The sequence below is a fragment of the Tauraco erythrolophus genome, chromosome 1 (genome assembly GCF_009769465.1).
Source record: "Tauraco erythrolophus isolate bTauEry1 chromosome 1, bTauEry1.pri, whole genome shotgun sequence".
Taxonomy (NCBI): Eukaryota; Metazoa; Chordata; class Aves; order Musophagiformes; family Musophagidae; genus Tauraco; species Tauraco erythrolophus.
The window spans coordinates 117,052,976-117,074,626 of record NC_141465.1 but is presented as its reverse complement, the minus strand read 5'-3'; the positions used below and the strand labels follow the sequence as shown (position 1 = coordinate 117,074,626).

At 41.9% G+C, this 21,651-nt stretch overlaps 1 protein-coding gene across 2 annotated transcripts in view; it reads left to right on the top strand.

The window, feature by feature from the left end:
* ZMYM2 (zinc finger MYM-type containing 2) overlaps window positions 1–6,570 on the top strand; it is a 94,365-nt gene extending 87,795 nt beyond the window's left edge. For both annotated transcript variants that reach the window (XM_086621555.1, XM_086621565.1), the window contains 4 exons: window positions 1,428–1,542; window positions 2,635–2,886; window positions 3,250–3,370; window positions 5,821–6,570. In XM_086621555.1, coding sequence (XP_086477681.1) covers window positions 1,428–1,542; window positions 2,635–2,886; window positions 3,250–3,370; window positions 5,821–6,013 — 681 coding nt within the window. In that variant the 3' untranslated portion in view covers window positions 6,014–6,570. The remainder of the gene's footprint in view (window positions 1–1,427; window positions 1,543–2,634; window positions 2,887–3,249; window positions 3,371–5,820) is intronic.
* Window positions 6,571–21,651: the final 15,081 nt, after the last annotated feature.

The window sequence follows — 21,651 nt, the reverse complement described above, 5'->3', positions numbered from 1 at the left end:
CTGCTTGTGCTGATCCTGCCCCTGCTAGAGTTTGTAGAGTAGCAGAACACAGAATTATGATGTGAAAATGAAGGTTTGCAGATGTGCACTGGGTGTTGTATAGCAGGAGACTGCAACACGACATCATTTTTCTGTAGACTCTACAGAGCTAATGGTCCAAGGTGCTTCACAGGTTTCTACTGGGAATGTCAGGGCTTACCCAAACACTTATTCTAAACCAGGAAATAGAAATATTTTTGGTGGAGTTCTCACAGGCTTGTGTGGGAGTTGGTTTTGAAACAGTTTTCAGTCTTATTTCAGTTTCACTGCCAGTGTTCAGTTTGAGTGTTTAATGCAAACCAGAGAAAAAGAAAATTCATGGAGGAAAAATATGCCAGGGAACAGAGGGACAAACCCCATGAAGCTTATACTGTGTTGTATTGTCTAGCTTAGAATTACTTTATAAAATCAAAGCTTATCTATGTAGAAACAAGCACATTTTGGGGAATACTGTGCTTCGAAGAATTAGTTAGCAAAACGTCATGTAAAATAGTTATCTAAATGAAGATGTGTTGGGGACTTCTAGGAAGTGTATTTATTCATTTTTCCTTACTATAAAACTAAATGCAAAGATAAGGAAGTCAAGATACATTGAACCACCTGGTATAAATGAGTGCTGTTTAATGTTATTTCAAGTATGTGTACAAAAATAGATGCCATTTCCAGAAGTGAGTACATTTTTTGTCTGTCACTCTTATTGTATTCACTAACAGGCTTGTTCACACAAAGATAACACTGAAGTGGAAAATTTAAGAAGCCAATCCTCCGTTTCTTAGAAATGTCTCCAGAGAAGATAATGTCAAATACTAGTATAGCCCTCGGCCATTAATTCTTGGTAAAGGTTCAAAAGAGTTTCTGTCTGTGAGGTCAAGAGGGTTAAGATAATTAGACTGCAGAATAGGCAGGCACCTTGCACTGTCCTGTCATTTTTCTTGCGCTGCTGCATATCATAACCACAAATATATGGGGTTTTTTTTGTTCCCACTTCTGTGTTGAAGATGGTTTTGTCAGTGTCCAGAGTTCACATTAAAATGGCAGGTTATTGTTAAAGGTCTTTTTTTCTTTGAAGATGTAGGTGGAGGAAAAGATAAATCAGTTGGGGTTTTTTTTTGTGAGTCCTCATTCACTGATACAATGTTGCAGACAGGAAATTTTAGATAAAAATGTTAGCATTGTAATTAATCTATGATTCATATCCAGTTAGAAATTTCCAGCATTTTTTATATTGGAGATTACTTGTAACTGCTAAATACTGGAAAAGTGTCATTGCTTTATTTTTAGATACCTGTTTTTTTCATAAAAGTGCAAGTATTGTACTGAAAAAGAACCCTATAGCACAGGAGTTCTAATCCAGAATTGTAAATATTGTGTCTCTCTCTTTTCTGTAGTATTTATATGGAAGTAATCGAAAAGACAACATATTTATTGATCCAATCTACCAGACGTTTGAACAGGAATTATGTAAAATCCTTAGAAGCTGGCAACCGAGCATACTTCCAGATGGTAATTTTCTTTTTGGTCATGTCTTTTTCATGTCTTAATAGTTCTGTATTCTTAAGCATGTAGATATATCCGAACGTTTTATGCATTGCGGTAGTAATGGATTAAAAATCATAAAGATACCATCTACGAGTTCAATTAAGACTGTACTGGTTCTTTTTGTCTTGTCTCTTGGCAATCCATGCTGCAAGAGTTGATTTTGCCACTGCCTGTTAATCTTAAATTGACTATCCATTTTTAGGAGAGAAAGTTAGAATAAGCAGCCTCTGTTCAACCTGAGCTGAATTTATATTTTTTTGCCCATTTTTTTTCCCAGATGGGAAGCAGGCAGGCAGGCACTGGGCTGTGTATGGTAGGGCTAATGAGCTTTGTATTTTAGTCTTTCGCAGCTGGATTGGGAGAACTCTCTGCCATGGGCCTTCTGCTCAGGAGGATTGTCAGTTTATGGAGAAAACAGGAATTTGCCCCAGCAAATCGATGTTGGTGCTGAACTGCAGATCCCACTGTTCTTCCATCATTCTCACAATCCTCTCTTGAGTGAGGGCTTGTCCTTAACCAGCCCTTTTCCTCTCTCTTCTTGATACTGGCTTTTCTCTGTATAGCCCTGGAGAGCCTCTGTATAGGGCCCTCTCTATTCCCTGGTATGGTCCAGGAGTGTTTTCCAAGTGAGATATCCGTTAATAATAAGAAAGAAGAAGGTACAGCTATTTGGAGGCTTTGCCTGAGCAGAATAAAATGAACTCAAAAATACGCTTTTTATGAAGAGATTAAGATTAGGCCCTTGAACATTTGTTTTTATGTAACAGCATGAGGGAACTGCATGTAAGCAATGCTGTTGTAATTAAATAGAAATGTATTCTGTGTGAAGTTGCCTATACTCATATTTCCCATTGTCTGTCTCTTCCTGAAACAGTGAGTGTCTATGTCTTTTAGGGGTGGTTTTGGGGGTCTGCACATAAAATTAAATATGCTTATTACAGGTTTCTGTCATGAGTTTTTTGTTAAATTTTACAGTAACCAGAAACTTGCTTCTTTTGCACTTGGACAGTTTATTGGCTAATCCATAGTATTATCTCTGCTATTCTTTTTTGGAAGGATCAATATTCTCTCGAGTTGAAGAAGATTACCTTTGGAGGATTAAACAGCTAGGATCCCATTCACCGGTTGCTCTTCTGAATACTCTGTTCTACTTTAACACTAAATATTTTGGCCTGAAAACAGTGGAGCAGCACTTAAGACTTTCTTTTGGCACTGTTTTTAGACAGTGGAAGAAAAATCCTCTAACAATGGAAAGCAAAGCTTGTCTTCGATACCAAGTGTCTTCCCTGTGCAGAGCTGATAGTGAAGGTACTATGGCAGCTCAAAAATAAGTATTGCAGGAGCATCCACGTTGTGCTTCTCTGAGGGACATCTGGGCACCTTGCCAGGAGCCTTTGCATAAAGTGTAGCAACTCTCATCTCCTGATCTTTAATCGAGTGCGTGGTCCATGGAGACTACAGGGTCTCTGCATTAAATGATCCCTTTGAGCCTACTGGTCTCCATGCAAAATGCTGTGGCTTTGTTAGGGGTTGCATGTCCAGTTTGCAGATAAGCTTAGTTGTGATGACTGCATTGCGGTACTTGGTGGGCTGCCTGCTCTGGGAAGTTTGCTGAAAAATGTAAAATAACTTCAAGTTATGGCTTAGATGTTGTTGATTTTCTTCTTAAAGATAAAATTACCACTGGAAAAAGGAAACATGAAGATGATGAGCCAGTATTTGAACAAATTGAAAACACGTCTGATCCAGCTAGATGCCCTGTCAAAATGTTTGAGTGCTATCTGTCTAAAAGGTGAGTATGGTACAGGGTAATACAGAAGTGGTCTAGAGTAGACCAGGTACAAGCAGGAAATGTTTTGATGAAACATGAAATATGCTTCAGCAAAGGGAGTGGATTGAGATCTTCGGAAAAATATCTGAATGAAAGCATTGAAATCTCCAGTTCTGTATCTGGACAAGATGAGCAGAAAATATGGGAGCAGTGGAGTACTTCGGTGTTAATTGTCAAGGACTCCACTTGGGAATGACAGTATGATTAAGTTTTCTTGCTTGGAAACACCGAGTATTTCTGCGGAGATTACCAGCAAGGGATCTGGTAGGTTTTGCTATACTGAGAGTTTCATTTGTGAGGTCCCTGTCTCTTCAGTAAGAATTGGATTGAGACAATGGATTTGCTTTAATGTTATCAGGAATTTGAAATGTGGATGCTTTTGAGATACTAGCTTAAAAGCATCTTTAAAATATTTTGGTTTAGGAAAAAATGCTACTGGCTAACTCAGCATTTAGATTCAGCTTGTTTCCTTCCAATCTGCACAGAAATTAATATGTTAGAAAGAAAAGCTTAGGCAACTCAAAAAAAAAAAAAAAATTAGCAGCTAAATGTTTTGGAACTGTTTGAAAACAAGATTTCATGGGAAATACTTTCCTTTAATTGGATCAGCCATTCAAGTGACTGATTTTCATGGAGATTTTATGGAACTGTAAGTGAAATATAGGCAAGTGATACCAAAGAAATAAAATAACATTATATATACAACCCAATGAATCAAATGGAAGTATGAGACCCAACATATGTTAAGAAACAGTATCTTATTCTTAAAAGTGAAGAAATAGCTTACAAACAAGGCAGGCAGAAGAGCAAGTATGTAATGTAACAGAGAGAAACACGTAAAAAGTAGCTTGTGGTCTGTTAATGCAAGCACCTGTTTTTCATAAACTCAGTTAATTCCAGTTGTTGCAGGGTTGGTGTTTTTTGCCTTTGCACTATGCACTGTTATGGTTTGGAGAGGATATACCGTTACAAGTCAAAGCTGGATTTTTGAACTGAGTTACACAGCCAGCAGTGGAGAGAGAACAAATAATTTCTTTTTCTTTAGGAGCATCTCAACTTTGGGGAAAAGAATGCACTTAAACCCATTTGGAGCATCATTTACGGTGTGGTTTCAAGTCCTGCTGTCTTACAGATTTTGATCAGCGTTGCTGACTAGAGCAGCAGACTGCTTCTCCTGGTTCTGTTTCTAATAACACGTACCTCATGCCTTCAATGAAGTGGTTTTAAAAAATGTTTAACACTTTAAAAGCTATTGTAAAATTTAAGGTAGATGTTGCAATTTAAGGTATTATTGTAAAATTATTGCAGAACTATTGTAAAATTTAAGGTAGTGCCAGCTGTTTGCAGTATACGTGGCAATCAGTGGACAGTTGCAGCTGAAATTTCAGGATCCTCTCATTCACGGCTATGAGCACTATATCATTGCTTGTTTCTATAAAGATACTGGCTTGTCAAAAAAGTAGGAAGGGGGTTAAAATATTTAAATTACTAGAATATTTTAAATTATCATGTTTTGGCTTCTTATCTGATTCTTGATCTAATTGGTGTGAGAGCAGAATAAGCCAACATTCACCCCAGCAGGTAAAGAGCAACACCTGAAATTTTATCAGCTGGTTTGAAAAGATGAGCTGGTAAAAATTCCTATTTTTACCAAACAAACATGAAATGCAGTTGACCTCTGAAGTCTGCAGTATTTTCAAGGGAGGGAGCATGAGTGCATACTTGTACATGCAGAACTGAAAATTATTTTCTGAGACTTGCCTAAATGGACAAAATGCTAGAATTTCCTTGAGAGGTCTTCTCTAGTGGCTTAGAGGATACGTCTGAGCTGGATCAAGTGTGTATACAAACTCCAAAGTATTGCAGGTCAGAAATTAAAGGATTTTGAGACCTATAGTGACCAACCCTCTAAGTAAAATAGGAGGAGGAGGAATTTTAGTTTCTTGTATTTCTGTGCATCTCTCATCATTTCACCATCTTTGACTTTCAGGGGAACCCCAGACTCCGTATTCAGAGAGAGCCGCATCAGGCAGTGGTGGAAGCAATTACTCATGTCAGTCTTGGGCCTCTTTGCAAATCTGTCGATCAAGGGTTCCTAAATAGATAAGATAGTACTTTCTGGTTTAGCAAGACCTGGAGTGGTAAATTTTTGAAAGCTGGAAGAGTCTGTGGTCTCCTGTATGCTTGCTCAGTCCCAGGCTTTTGGCTGCTCTGAGGACGTGGGGTTGGCTGGGCTTGGGCCAGACCTGGCTTAACTCCTTCTGTGAACACGAGTGCATTTCTCCCCATTAATCTTCTTTTTGTAACTTGCCGAAGTTACAGTTAGAGTTTTGTTTACGGAGGATGTCGGAAGATACTGTTTTGTCCTTTGAGGCTGTTTTTCTAACCCCTCTTGTTTTCCCCCCTTGTAGTCCACAGAATCTGAATCAGAGGACGGACATGTTCTATCTGCAACCAGAGTGCTCCGTCTCCGCGGAGAGTCCCATCTGGTACACTGCCACTTCACTGGACCGCAACACTTTGGAAAATATGCTCGTACGGGTTCTTTTAGTAAAAGATATTTATGATAAAGACAATTATGAACTGGATGAAGACATAGATTAAAACAAACTTCCAAAAAACGTCAAGAAAACAAACAGCATTAGATATAGTCATGCTGCTAGACCTTTACTATGGAAAACATTTCAAGTTTACCCTTTGTTTTTGTAGCAGTGTGTACCCTCACCTGGGTATTACCGTGTAAATAGTCTGTGAGTGAAAGTTTCCATTATTCTGCATAGTGGTCTTAGGATACATAACAAACACATTTCAGATTCTTTTTTTATTATTTATTTGACTAGGTATGTTTGTAACTTTTTACATTGCAAAATATGAATGAGAATGTGCCATGTGTAATTTTTTTTTCCGTTGTAGTAATAGACATCCATATTGCACAACTCCGCTGTCGGAAGCTCCCTTGAAAGGAGGCTCTTTTAATGGGTTCTTAAACCAGATGGTTGTGTATGGGGTAGCACTACTAAAGTTTAGAACTTGCTGTGTCTTTCAGAATTTTTAAATAAATTGTAAACTAATAGGTTTTTTACTTTTTAGTTACTGAAGCCTTATAAGGTTATGTAGAGAGATTCCATCTTATGTACCAAAAATAGACAAAAGAGAATGCTGTCAATATTGGTGTACTGTAATGTGAATCTATTCTGGTGAAAACTCTTTTTTTTTGTTGCCCTTATTAAAACCTTAGTGTCCTTTCCTTATTTGTGACTCTCTCTCAATTGCCCCTACAAATAAAATATATGTATATAAAAATAAGTGAATATAAGCTTAAAGCATGTGGTCATCAAGACATGTATTTTGTAAAAAACAGAACCAAAACCAAAAACCCGTCCAAAAAAAAAAAAAAAGGAAAAAAAAAAGAAAAAAAAAAAAGAAAGAAATGTCTGATGACAATGCTATGTAATACTTTTCCATCTTTACTTTTCTGACCATAAATGCTGGTACCTCATATTACTGTAAACCTATCCTTTGTAGCCTTAGCAAAAAGGATTTTAATGCTGTATTACATGAAGTAATATGGTATGCTAAGTTCTTAACTTGTGTTTCTCCTTGCATTGCTGTATTTAAATACAGTCAATACTTGACTATGGGTGGGAAGATTCTTGTAATTAATGCCTCCATTCAAAAGCCATATGAGACGTGAAGTTGAAGAAAGTTGAAAGACAATTTTTTTGAAGAAAAGTCCTTTCATTTGTTCTATATCCTTTCATTGTGTTTACTTTGCATAAGGAGTCTGATTTCCAGATACGCGTTTAGCTGCTCAAGTTTTGTTACTTGCTCTCGTTTAACTGATGTGAGCAATATGACGGTTCATGCAATGGTTTTGCTATTGTACTGAAAAAAATGTAGTAGAATATTCTACTATAAAGTAGTCATAGGTTTGGCTCTCTGAAATGACATTAAGCACCTGTTCAGAGGAATCATCTACTAAAGGGGAAACTTTCTATGTATATATATTACGACCTTAGGATTTATTTCTTGGAAGGGCTGCATGGCTTTTTCATTTTCCTTAGCTTACAGGAATGCACACAGGGACACCTCTTTCTATATAGAGAAATAAAGCTTCAGTTCCTTTGTTTTGTTAAGCAAGTTTATTTAAATTTCTGCTATTCTTGTGTGCCTGTTAATATGTATTAACTTTAGTTATACCACTATTTCAAAAGTAGATGAAGATGTACATGTTTAATTTTTCATTTTTTTCTGGTGGCGCTGCCCTTCCTGTGAAATCAAGAAATGCTACGCAGCAACAGTCAGTAGATCACTAACAGCTTCAATGCTCTTTTCCCTTCATGAGTGAGTATGTAAGAACTTAGTTCATTAACACTTGGTTTTTTTCAAGCAACAGCCATAGAATGTGCCCATGATACATAAAAGTGATAAAATCAGAAGTTGTAATCATGTTTTTTTTCTGGCTGCTCCAGGCCATACTTGACCATAAGTTAAATTTCACATATAGGAATCATCATTACTAATTACCTGCCTAAAATGCATCATGTGCTTAACTTGAAATACTTCGTTTAAATATACATTTCAGTTTTTTGATAGCAATAAGAATCACTTGTAGTCTCTTCTCTGCGGTTCAGACTTCAAGTACTTCAGCAGGAGCTTTAATCACTCCTTATTTAGACCAGTGTTTAACTACAAACACACTTTTGTAAAACTGAACTTTTAATGTGAAGCTTAAAGTATCCTACATCAGGACTAAAGTATGTGTATTGTGTTTTATCTTAAACAGAATTTAAATTCTTCTTCTCAAAATCACATTACAGCTATTTCTTAAATAATGAGGTCAGTTTTTAATATGGCATACTACACAATGGGCATGCATTTTCAGTGTCATTAGAAAATAATGAATGCTCCCTGAAGTTTATCAGAAATCGTGTTATCATCCTAAATTTCTCCCATTTTCTACTCAAGAGACACCTTCTATATCAGTATAAGTATTCAAGTTAGGTTTTGAAATAGAAATTTTTACACATAGATCCACGTTGGAAATATAAAGATGGCTGTCAAGAAAATAACCTTTATTCCAGAAGATGGAGCTATTCCGTCATCAGCAATAGTGTTTTTCAAATGTTTAGTGTGTTTAGATCAAACATTGTAAACTGGCGAGATACTGCAGTCAAGAATGCATCATGGCTCAATGTTTGCATTTTATTCCTGAATTTGAATGGTGATGCAAAATGCAATAAAAGGCCTTAGTTCTGAAAAAAAAGACATGCAATTTTCTGATAATTAGGAGTTCAGGGTAAATACATTTTCTTTTGCTTTGTGGGAACTGTCAGCAGCTGGACTAGAATCAGGTTGATGTCACCAAGTTACCTGCACGTTGCTGTTCTACACAGAACTTCCAAGTTAATGATACATATCAGGAACCTGCCCTCGCTTTCCACCTTAAGAGGGTGTGAAGTGGGAACCTGGCTGTTCCAGCCATCCTTGCGAGCTCCAGCACAGCTCACCTGAGCAGTGTGGGGACTATCCTGCTCTGTCTGCATGGAGCCCTGCAGATGGTGCTGGCAATGCACTCCGGTCCAGGCAGGATTCTCCTTACTTCTCGAATCATGCCTCCACGTGCTCTGTGTCTCCTCAATTTGAGATCTAGTTTTGAACAGTTCACAGTTGAAGTAGGAGCCTCAAGATCCTAAGAAAATTAGATGACAGCAGTAGACAAATTACATACAAAATATAGTTCAGTGTGAGAAACAGTGAAAAAATTGTGCAATTTTTAGAAATTTGCTTTGTTAGTCATCTTTTTTTCTATAAATTGTGTGCGCTCATTGGAGAATGCAGCCTTTTGTAATTACTGAACTAAGCATAAATCATGTTAATTTTTATTGAACGAAGGGTTGTGGTTTTGGAGTGATTTCAATGTGTACAATACTAATTATCTTTAAAATGCTCACAGTGTGACTCTAATGCAGCAAAGTTTGTTTGCTTAGTATCTAGGAGTTCGGCCTGGTAGAGGCTGTGTGAATAGGTGGGAAAAACAGAAGTGACCCATAAACCTTGCATTCCCAAAAGGAGGAGGTGTGTGAGGTGGAAGAGAAAAGGCATGAGTGGTGGTAGGCACTCACCTCGTTTCCATTTTCACTGTCCTTTTTCATTATATAGGAGTGTGTTTTTCTGCTATAGTTTCACATTTTTCTCTCTTACTGTTAGGAAGGACACTTCAATGTTTTGATTTCTATTGTTGTGAACATTCACTTTTCAGTTTGTTACGCTCGTGTTGTGCGTTATACGATATGCATGACATGTAAGGTGGAGTGTGATGTGGAATAAATGGAGTGGGAGCTTTCTGATTCCTTTTTCCCTGGGTGTGAGGACTCTCAATGAAACTGGAATTCAAAGTGTTTTAAGGCCAAGAAGTTACCAAGATTTTAAAAGGGTGTTAGACAGACCCTCATATGTGACTGTCCAGGTTATAATGGCAAATGCTAACAGTGCTTTGGAAGCACTGAAGGTTGAGTTACCCTTTGTTTAGGGTTCGATCAAAGCCATAGGGTTTGTGTGAGGGGTCTGAATGTGGCCACAGCGCTGTAAACGCTGTCCCCGAGGGCTCAGTTAAGTGTGACAATTTCCAGTTTCTCAAGTCAGAAATACATCCTTCTTCTAGCAGCTTTTTAATGTGACATGTTGAAACCTGAAAGCCTCAGCAGCACATGGGCCACGTGGGTGCTTGAAACCAGCACGTAATGGGACACGTGCTTCAGCACTTGGGCTGATTTTAGTGCCCGTAACACTAATTAGCCATCTCTTCGGAGCCCGGTGAGCGTGGCGGGCATCTTGCAGGTGCATGAAGATGATGTGGACATTAGTGCCCACCTGCTGTGCCAGCCCGGTTGGAGCCCCAGCTGGCGGCTCTGCCGTGGCAGGACCCCAGCGTGCGGTGGGCGCAGGCGGGCAGAGCTTCCCCTCTCCTGCCCGCAGCCAGGGCAGGACCTGCGCCATGCTCAGGGGCATCTCTCCTACTCTTTCCTTTGCTGTCAGGTTGCTTCAGAGTTTCTTCCTCTTTGTCTCTGCTGGAAAATGTGTGACTGCAACATGAGCGGAGTTCATGACTGGGTGTGAAATAAGTCTTGGGCAGGGAAGGAGCGGAAATTATAAATTATTATTCTCTCATGAAACGTGGTTTTACCCAGGCAAACCAGTGCTGGTGGCAGTCCTGGAAGCACTTCTGAGCAGAACAATTTCTGCAGATGTTCACAAAAGCAAATAGAGAAAACGAGAAGATCAAACTCAACTTTGATTTCTTAGTCAAGGAATTTTTCAAACTCCGAGGACGTGAGTATGAACGGGACGTGAACATGACCTGAGTTTTGCTTTCTCCATGATGTGGCGTTTCTCAGAGAGGTGACACGTGGCACTTGGTGAGGGCTATTTCTGGCTGACCCCCACCTTGGGACAGGGGGCAACATCAAGGCAGCAGCAAAGCTGCTATCTTCCTTCTTGACATGAGTGCTGAAGGCTTCCCAGAATTGTTCCTCAAGTTTATGCCTTTATTGTACTGGTTTTGCCTGCTTTGACCTAAAACTGTGAGAGTTTTGACAGAAGGGCAGATACTGAAAAGATGTGTCCCACTGTCGCCTGGTGCTTACGGCTGTGCAGGAGGTGAAAGCTTTGGAAAGCAAGGCCTGTGGGTGCTGAACAGGCAGCCAGCATTTTGGGCTTGAGAGATCTGGAAATAACAAGAGAGAGCATTACACCAGCTCCTCCTTTGAGCTGTGACTGTTTCCTGAGTTTGAGTTTGTGTACTTTAAAAAAACAACAAACAACCAAACAAAAAAAACCCAAACAACTGAAAAAACCACTACCATTTTGGTGGGTGGTTCTTCCTACTCACAAGCAGGCTGTTCTGGTTTCTTCCAGAAGAACAGCTCGATGATGGGTCTTCTCCCCATACAAGATGAGTTAGGTTTATTAGCATCTTCCTTTATTTATGTATGTATTGATTTATTTATTTAGATAATTGCTCCTGGTTCACAGTCACAGGGGAAGGAAGTGTTCAAAGCATTAGTGGGTTGTGTCATGTACAATGTGCCTGGATACTTGTAAGTCCTCTATTTTGTTTTTACACTAAAATTCTGGTTCATAAAACTTGAAACCTCTTTGTCCTTTCTGAGAAATGAGCGGGAACATCTTTGTCATCTGCGTAACTTAAACTGCTGACATTTCATTTGTGCCAAATGACTAAAAGTGCTTTACTGGTTTAAAATATGAAATATTTTATTTTGTAGTACGTTTGCTGAGTAAGCAGTGTGCTTCCTCCAGTCATGAAGATGATTTCTGCTTTCATTGTGGAAGGCAATATAAGTGTAGTATTTGCATTTCTAGTCTTAAATTAATGTATTTTTAAATACCCTACTTGAAATTGAAGACTAAGGTTTTCAGCTCAGGATAAAGCTGTGTCGCTAAGGCAAAGGAAGGGGCTCACCGTCATTGCAAAATCATCAGCCTCAGTGCCTCTGGGAAAAAAATAGTCCTAAAAGTCTCCTCTCCTCCCCCTCATCTAAAAACATTTTCTATTTGTCTTTTCTCTAGCCCAGGCATGACATCAACATTAGTACATAACAACTTTATGGTGGTAATCAAAAGAATAAATACCAGATTTACAGCCTGATTTCCATTAACTTAAGAAATAAAGTTAGTTGGGTTTTGTTTTCTCTGACGATTTCTGGCTGTATCGGTGACCTTATTGAGATTAAAGGTGAAAGTTTTAAAAAATAATAAAAAAAGGCAAATTTTGAAACACAGGAGGAAGAGCAGTCTTCGATGGGCTTAATGTCAGCTGAGGGAATTGAAAAGAAAATTATTTGAATTCTCTACCAACGTGTTCATTCTGTTCAGGTTGGTTGGAGAACAGGAGCTCAGATGTCTTTTGCAATGTACAGACTTGTTCATACACGTGTTCTTGTGTCTTGGACAGCTCCTATAGTCAATGTACTTGAAGTTACATACTTCAAAGAAGTATCTATAGATTGCACTATGTATTTATATATGTATGTCTGTTCATCCAGAGAGACGACGTGTTACACTGAAGCAGTCATGTCTGCTGACCTTTAGGCAAAAAGTATTTCTTATAATAGAATCCCACCTTATCCCCAGATGTCAAACATGTATTTTCACGTTTTAAAAAAAAAAGCGTGTGCAATCTCAAGGGAGGACATTCTTGTCTGTGTCATTGGTGTCTGTCTCATCATAAAATAATGTGATTTCTCCTCCAGCTTCAACTGGAGAATCCCACAAAGGAAAAGAGGAGGAGGTTCAGAGCAGCAAGTGACTCCTCACATCAACTAAATCCCAGAACCACAGGCAATAGCTTAGGTGAGTTACATTTCAGTACGTTGCCAGAACAAGAGAGAATCCTACAGAACTTCGTGGTAGCTCTGTAGTCAGTTTAACAAGGGATCAGCCTTTGTGCTGCAATTATTGAACTTTCTAAGGATCAGAGCATAGCAAAGATGTGAAAAGGATTTTCTGGGAGAAAGACTGGATGATTTGGACTGTTTAAGCTCAGTAGAGAGGAAGTGATTAATGAGGGATGTTACTATGAACTGCCAAGCAAAAGAATTCAAAATTAGCCAGAAAAGAGCAATGCTCCCTTAACGGTGTGTTTTGATTCTCTGCAGAAATTCATTGGGATGTGATTTCAGGGGGGAGCAGAGCTCAGTCTTATAGGTAAGGCTGGATGTGTTTTTGCATCAGGAGAGGAATCACAGAAACAATGTATAGATTTTTTTTCTTTAAATGCAAGAAAGTGAAACCTCTCCCCTGTGTTTTTAAGCAAGTATCACAGCTCCTTCTGCTCCTCCAGCAGCTCCCTGGGACAGATTCTGCAGCGCAAGGACAAACAGGCAAGCAAAAGAGCCTCAGAGAAGTAAAACTATCTATGAGTTGGTTTGTGCTCTGCCTTCCCAAAGGTACAGCCATTCCTAACGCAGGGAAAAAGGTTCCTCAGTCAAGGGGGAGCTGCCTCGTGCTGCTGTCTTCTTCTGAGATGGTTGTTACCAGGAGGAGGAAGATCTCTCGGTGCCACTGGCATCCTCACTGTTCCCCTGGGCTAGAGGCGCAGCGACGGAGGCTGTGTTTGGTCCAAAGGAGGAGGCTGGGAGCTGAGACACTGGGCTCTGGGCAGCAACGGAGGTGCCTGTCCTGCGAACCGCCCCTCCAGCCTGCTCTCGTGTTTGGCTGCTCCTGTCTGTTAGTTCCTTCTTGCTAATGGAGTAATTCCTGTGTCCTGCTGAAAAAGGTCCCTGCTTGCAAGGGGCGAAGCAGTGGCAGCTCCAGCCTGGTGGGGCAGGTGAGCGCTGTGCCCTGCCTGTGGAGCTCCTCTGGTGGAAGCAACCACCAGAAGACACCTCATCACGGATCTTGCAGGGCTTGTGGTGGGAGTGACGTGAGCCTGCAGGGCTGGGAGAGTGAGTAGTGTGAGACCTTCTTCCAAAATCCCCAGGGGTGTGTCAAGATGCCCCAGATGTTAATGGATCTTTCAGGTTGGGAGCTGAAGACAGCGAGTTACAGTGTAGTTGTGTTGCTTTCCTATATGGATTGATTGCAGAAGGTGATCTGCCTTAACCTTGCAGTCCTGGAGCATGTTGACCCTGGCAGGGTTTTGGTGTTTTATGACAGCAGAGCCTGGAGGTAGATCCATCCAGAACCTGCTGTGATTTCTCGTTCACTTTGTGGTGTACGTTAGAGTTGTATCCCAATGTTAAAGGAGCAAAATAATAAAATGTTTTTATGAATGTCTCCTGCAGTGAGTAGCCACAGGCACCAGCCATGCCTGAGAACTGTTCTGGTCTTCACGTCTCCAACAGAAGCCCACCAGCTCCTCCAGCAACGGTGTTCCTGGCAGACCCTAGGAGTGCGTGTGAGGGATAGGGTATTTAACATAAACTGGCTCGTTTGACTGCAGCTCTGGAAGCTCTGCTACAACTTATTTTTGTATGATTCTCAACTTACAGGGGAAATCAGCATTCAACTTCCCAAACTGTATCTTACGGAAAATACAGGTATCAAGTGGAGCACTAGAAATCCTTTAAAGGCTTGAGGTGCTTTTTCTTTTTCACATCTTTTGAAGATGAGCATTTATAGCCCATCATTTCTAGTTCATGACAATCACTTTGCTGAACTGTTGCTAGAGGAATCAATAGATCCAAGCTTCTTGTTTCAGGAAGGTAATTAACACAGTAGTGAAGGCCTTTGAAACAGCTTTACTGGCTCTGCAAATTGAGATCATGACTATAACAAGGCACAATTTGGACTCCATAAAAAGGTCTGTTTCTCTATTTGTGGTTAAGAAAGACAATACAAACATTGCCAGGGTCAAAAGGGAGAGCCTATCCCAGGGGGTCTAGCAGGGTACCAAACTAATTCAGTCAAATTCAAGAAAAAGCAATGTTGTCATCAGCACAATATTTCGACTTCTGAGAAAAACTTTTCTTCAGTCCAGGAAGGGAGATTGAGCTCAGGAAACTTTTCATGAATCATTTTCAGCCCATAAGTAACTGGATTTTATCATACAGAGACCCTGAGTGAAGCTCATTTCCTACGAATATACCAAGTGATAAATATCATTGCAGATAAAACTAACACTAGAGGCAATGTAGGCCCACTGGTGAATGAGGAGGGTGCCCTGGTGACAGAGAATAAGAAGAAGGCAGAGTTACTGAATGCCTTCTTTGCCTCAGTCTATACTGCTGGAGGCTATCCTGATGAGCCCCGGAACCCTGAGGCTCCTGAGGAAGTCAGGGTAGAGGAGGATCTACCCTGGTTGATTAGGGACCAGTTAAGCAACCTGGCCATCCATAAATCCATGGGTCCTGATGGGATGCGCCCACGGGTGCTGAGGGAGCTGGCGGATGTCATTGCCAGGCCACTTGCCATCATCTTTGCTAAATCGTGGGGAATGAGAGAGGTGCCTGAGGACTGGAGGAAAGCAAATGTCACTCCAGTCTTCAAAAAGGGCAAGAAGGAAGACCCAGGTAACTATAGACCGATCAGCCTCACCTCCATCCCAGGAAAGATAATGGAACAACTTATCCTTGGTGCTGTCTCTAGGCATATCGAGGATAAGAGGGTCATTAGGGGCAGTCAACAGGGCTTCACCAAGGGGAAGTCGTGCTTGACAAACCTGATAGCCTTTTATGAGGACATCACCCAGTGGGTGGATGATGGTAGAGCAGTGGATGTGGTCTCTCTTGACTTCAGTAAAGCATTTGACACAGTCTCCCACGGCATCCTCACAGCTAAACTGAGCAAGTGTGGTCTGGATGATCGGGTAGCAAGGTGGATTGTGAACTGGCTGAAGGATAGAAGCCAGAGAGTAGTGGTCAATGGGACAGAGTCCAGTTGGAGACCTGTATCCAGTGGAGTCCCTCAAGGGTTGGTACTGGGACCAGTATTGTTCAACATATTCATCAATGACTTGGATGAGGGAATAGAGTGCATGGTCAGCAAGTTTGCGATGACACTAAACTGGGAGGAGTGGCTGACACACCTGAAGGCTGTGCTGCCATTCAGAGAGACCTAGACAGGCTGGAGAGTTGGGTGGGGAGAAACTTAATGAAATACAACAAGGGCAAGTGTAGAGTCTTGCATTTGGGTAAGAACAACCCCATGTACCAGTACAAGTTGGGGACTGAACTGTTGGGGATCAACACAGGGAAAAGGGACCTGAGCGTCCTGGTGGACAGCAGGATGACCATGAGCCAGCAATGTGCCCTTGTGGCCAAGAAGGCCAATGGCATCCTGGGGTGTATTAGAAGGGGTGTGGTTAGTAGGTTGAGAGAGGTTCTCCTCCCCCTCTACTCTGCCCTGGTGAGGCCGCATCTGGAGTATTGTGTCCAGTTCTGGGCCCCTCAGTTCAAGAAGGACAAGGAACTGCTTGAGAGAGTCCAGCGCAGGGCCACAAAGATGATTAAGAGAGTGGAGCATCTCCCTTATGAGGAAAGGCTGAGGGAGCTGGGTCTCTTTAGCTTGGAGAAGAGGAGACTGAGGGGGGACCTCATTAATGTTTATAAATATGGAAAGGGTGACTGTCATGAGGATGGAGCCAGGTTCTTCTCAGTGGCATCCACTGACAGGACAAGGAGAAATTAATATAAGCTGGAACACAGGAGGTTCTACTTAAACATGAGGAAGAATTTCTTCTCAGTAAGGGTAACAGAACACTGGGACAGGCTTCCCAGAGAGGTTGTGGAGTCTCCTTCTCTGGAGATGTTCAAAACCCGCCTGGACGCATTCTTGTGTGATCTGATCTAGGTGGTCCTGCTCCGGCAAGGGGATTGGACTAGATGATCCTTTGAGGTCCCTTCCAATCCCTAACATTCTGTGATTCTGTGATTGTGAGGGCACATCTCACCCAAGGGCAGACACACATGCATGCGCATTTGCTATTGGAGTCTCACTAAGACTGATTTCCTCAGAAGGAAACTTCTGGGCTCAGAGCAAGAACATCTGACAGGAGACCACATCAGAAACAGTTACAGCTTTTGTCGTTTTTCTGGCCAGCACACAGTAGGTCTTTCAGATGGAGAACTTGGGCTGTTTAATCTGCCTGAAGGGTCAAGGCTTGTTGAACATAGTCATGATAGCTATGTTGCCCCGTATATGCTTCTGGAGGTGTTCTGCTGCCTGCCAGGCCACCCAAATGCCTCACCTCCTCCTCTTCAATAGAAACACCTGAGATGCTGCTGTCTTGCAGCAATTTGTCTTAAACCACACCTCTGGCAGAGATAAGAGAAAGCAGATTTCTTTAGCTGATATGTGGCATTGGTTGAAAAATAGTCATGTTTATGATGTTTTTAGAAGGCACTTCTTTAGGTTTATCCCAAATTGAGCTGTCTCGTGTGAGTGGGAGGAAGCCTGGCTAAGGAATGCTGATCATGAGAGAAACTCTTTTTACTGCAGATAATTTGCAACATCACAGGGAAAAAAAAGAAAAAGAAAAAAAAGAAAAAAAAAAAAGGAAATTCTACATCAGCTACTTGATGTTTGATACATGAAGCTCAGAGGGAAGTACAAGTGCATCCTTCATCAAGTGAAGAATCTCATTTTAAGAGTTGTTTCCATGGTAGTTTAAGCCTGTATGTGTACATCACTCCCTGGAACTCTGCTGGCCAGAAAAAACTCCAAGAGAAGGCATCTACATGACTTTTCAGTGGCGTGAACCCAATAGCCAACAAATTAAATACCTAAACTTTTCTAAGTTCTTACACAAGTGATTAAAGGCTTATGGAATTTGTATGTGAAACCGTTACCGAATGCAATACATAAGTGGTGGCCACAATAAGGAAGAAAGCACAGGTTTCCCTTCCTTTATGTTAGTGCTTTGACCTCTGACTGTGCTCGATTTACACTTGCTTTACCTGGCCCGGAAACTCTTTGCCTGTTCTATGCCAAAGCATTAGAGCTTTGGCAGATTTTGGGTGAAGCCCAATCTGCCAGAGAAGGTCCATCTCTGCAGCAGACCCATGTGGCCTGAAAGCGAATTGACTGGCTGGTGACTACTGCCCAAACTGAGGTGCACGTGGACGTGTCCTTAAGGACTAGACCAGTTGCTGACTGGTGCATCAGGGGGTTTTGCCACCAACTTTACTGCATGGCATAACCTTGGGTGGCCAAAGTGGAAAGAGTGTTGGAAAGAAACTCTTGGCACCTTTTCCAGGCCAAAGTCACTGCTACAGAGCAGGAACCTGTGCGTGTTTTCTCAACTCCAAGGCTTCATCCTGAGCTCATGGAGAAAAAGGGTCTATGAAGTGGTTGCTAGTCAAAACTGTTTTGCCAAATAGTCTCCCCTTTTGTGACTGCCTGGCAGTTTGCAGGGCTGCTCTGGTTTCTTTGCACATGTTCTTCTAGGCGTATGGAATTCCTCTAAACCTGCCCAGACCAACCTGCCAAATCCACCTGTCAAACCATAAGCCTTTTTGCACCGAGTGATCGATCTTGGGAGTTGCTGTGTTACTTGCAGCGCGTTGCTATGAGCATGGGCCACCACCGAACAGCCTCTCCTGGGGGCCAAACCCCACGTCACTCACCCACCCGCCTCCCAGCTTCATCACTGTGGGTCTGTAAGGGCTAATCCTCACCTATACTAGTGTGAATACTGCAAGAGACAATCCTCCTTTGGCCCTGATAGTAAGACCCATCAACACTGGGAATAAAAGTCAGATCCCTCCCTTCTGCTGGTTACCAAGTGCATGAGACAAGCACTGCAAACCTGGCAAAAGACAGCGTTTTGCACAGGAGAAACAGGGAGCTTTTACTTGAACTGCAGTGCAAATTTCTCAGCTTGCCTTTGCTTCTTTGGCAAGCTGGGAATTATTTCCAAGCCAGAGGAAACAGAGGCTTGTTCCTGCCACTATACAGCTTGTTTGCTTGTTATAAGAGAACCTGAAGGTGTCCGTACACATGAACCCAGTGAAAGGCACAATGAGAAATTGCCATACAAGCAGTTTCTTCCACTGGAACTGTATTCACTGATAATCTCTGAGCACGTGTAACACACCTGAGACAAATAACTTCTTTCTTTCAACAGAAAATGTTCTTTTAGTACTAAGTGTTTTGGATAATAATTATCTTTTCCCCCAGTATCAAACAGTATTTCTGTAATATAAAAATGCTAAGTGTATTTTAAGCTTTATAAGAAGCTCATCTCATAGCAACTATAGCACTTGCCACTGGGAGGTCCTGATCCAGTGGTGGCTGCAGGAAAGGAAAAGAGTGACATCGGTTTCTGTGAGCTTTGGGCATAGCTCAATGGACATACTGTGGTGATTTAAGTTTCTCAGTTATGGTAAGACTTAAATCAGATTTTTTTCTGTAAATGGGAACATTAACTCCGTTTACTAGGTATTGCTGTAGTCTCTACCAGATTTGACTTCCCTGTGTCTTGGGTCAGAAGTAGTTCAACAGTCACCTTCACAGAAGAAACAGTATGTGTCAGCAGGCAAGTACCTTATATATAATGCTACTTCATAATTTGTACTCATTTTCAACATAATTTTCAGCTGTTCAATCTTCCAAGTGTTGTAAAAGATATTCTGGCTAAACAGGAGTCTCGCTGGCAGTGCCAGACAAAGTAGCTTGTGATATACAAGGGAAGGCAGATGACAGTGCAGCCATCACGCATTTCTTGGCGAGGCAAAAAAGCATGGTCAAGAACAGATTGGGAAAATTTCAGAATTAAGTCAATGGCAAGGAATGATAAATTTATTTTGAAGTAGGAATTTAAGTGATCAGAATCAGTTCTTTAAATAATATGTGATGCTGTCAGCACCTAAATTAATATTGTGTTAACTGCATTAAAGGATAAGTGATACATCAGAGCCATCTACTAAAATAGATGCTCTTGCAACAGAAGACAATTGTTTTAAATCTTTTTCTTTCTTTTTTCGCCAAATTTGGTGTTGCTGACAAGACGAGAGCCTTTTTATGCCATTGTGTGAGGTGTCTGAGACGGTCACGTGGGCGCGCGCCGCCGGTGCCTGACAAAGCCCATAGCGCATAACTGACACCACGTACAATGAAAGCTCCATGTAACCACATTTTTGTTAACTCTCTGAAAACTCAGGAACACGAACAATGCAGGTCACGGAGAGTTTCGTATTAAAGTGAAATGAGATACATTAATTACGTAGTAGTGTTAACAAGCAAAAGATTTCAAAAAAAAATCCATTTTATTTAAGAATGAGGGGCAAAGCAGTAATCTAATTTCAACTCTCTTCCTGAGCTTGTGTGTCAGTGCTGCTGTTTCATGTTAATAGCCCTATCACACCTGGCCGACGCGAATGTGGGGGTCCTGAGGTGGCTGCACCACAGCATTTCTGTAGGGCTGTGAGCAAATCCACAGCTGGAAATCAAATGTAATGAAATTTCCCTTTCTTCCCTGGGTGCTACAGGGTATGAGGAGGTTGGATGAGGCTGGATGCTACAGTAACTACCACCACATAAGTACTCAGATACTGCTTGAAATAATTATTTAACTCTTGTGGAGTAAATGCTGATTCAAAGGCAAAATAACACCAGTGGGCAATGGATTCTGGAAGAAATGGAAGATCTCTGCAGTAGCCAGTGAAAGGATCTGGTTTAGTGGGCAGGAGGTGAGAAAGGACTCCTTTCTTGTGGACAGGGAGCCTCTGACAGCTGTGGGAATGGTCACACCGATTCTGACACTGGACTCTGTTCACACATCAGAGCTCTGTAGTGTAAGTGCAAGCAGAAGGGGATGGCAGCCAACTGATGCCCATGGGGCTGGACCCAGGTCAGAGGAGACCTGAGGCACAACAGGACTGTGAAAGCTGTGGAAAGGGCAGGATATGATTAGCCACACTGGAAGAACAAAAGAGATCCACTGTAAAGCAGCCCCTAAACCTGGACTTTAGAATCATAGAATCATAGAATCATAGAATCGTTAGGGCTGGAAGGGACCTTCAAAGGTCATCTAGTCCAACCCCCCTGCAAGGAACAGGGATATCTCCAACTAGATCAGGTTGCTCAGGGCCTTGTCCAACCTGGCCTTGAACGTCTCCAGGGATGGAGCATCCACCACCTCTCTGGGCAACCTGTTCCAGTGTTCTACCACTCTCATGGTAAAAAATTTTTTCCTAATATCCAACCTGAACCTACCTCCCTCTATTTTAAAACCGTTACCCCTTGTCCTATCATAACTGGCCCTCCTGAACAGCCTCTCCCCATCTTTCCTGTAGGCCCCCTTGAGGTACTGGAAGACTGCTATAAGGTCACCCCGGAGCCTCCTCTTCTCCAGGCTGAACAGCCCCAACTCTTTCAGCCTGTCCTCATAGGAAAGGTGCTCCAGCCCTCTTATCATCTTCGTGGCCCTCCTCTGGACCCTCTCCAACTGGTCCATGTCCTTCTTATGTTGGGGACTCCAGAACTGGACGCAGTACTCCAAGTGAGGTCTCACGAGGGCAGAGTAGAGGGGGAGAATCACCTCCCTCGACCTGCTGGCCACGCTCCTCTTGATGCAGCCCAGGACGCGGTTGGCCTTCTGGGCCGCAAGAGCACATTGCCGGCTCATGTTGAGCTTCTCGTCCACCAGTACTCCCAAGTCCTTCTCCTCAGGGCTGCTCTCGATCCATTCACCGCCCAGTCTGTATTTATGCCTGGGATTGCCACGACCCAGATGTAGGACCTTGCATTTGGCCTGGTTAAACTTCATGAGGTTGGTACGG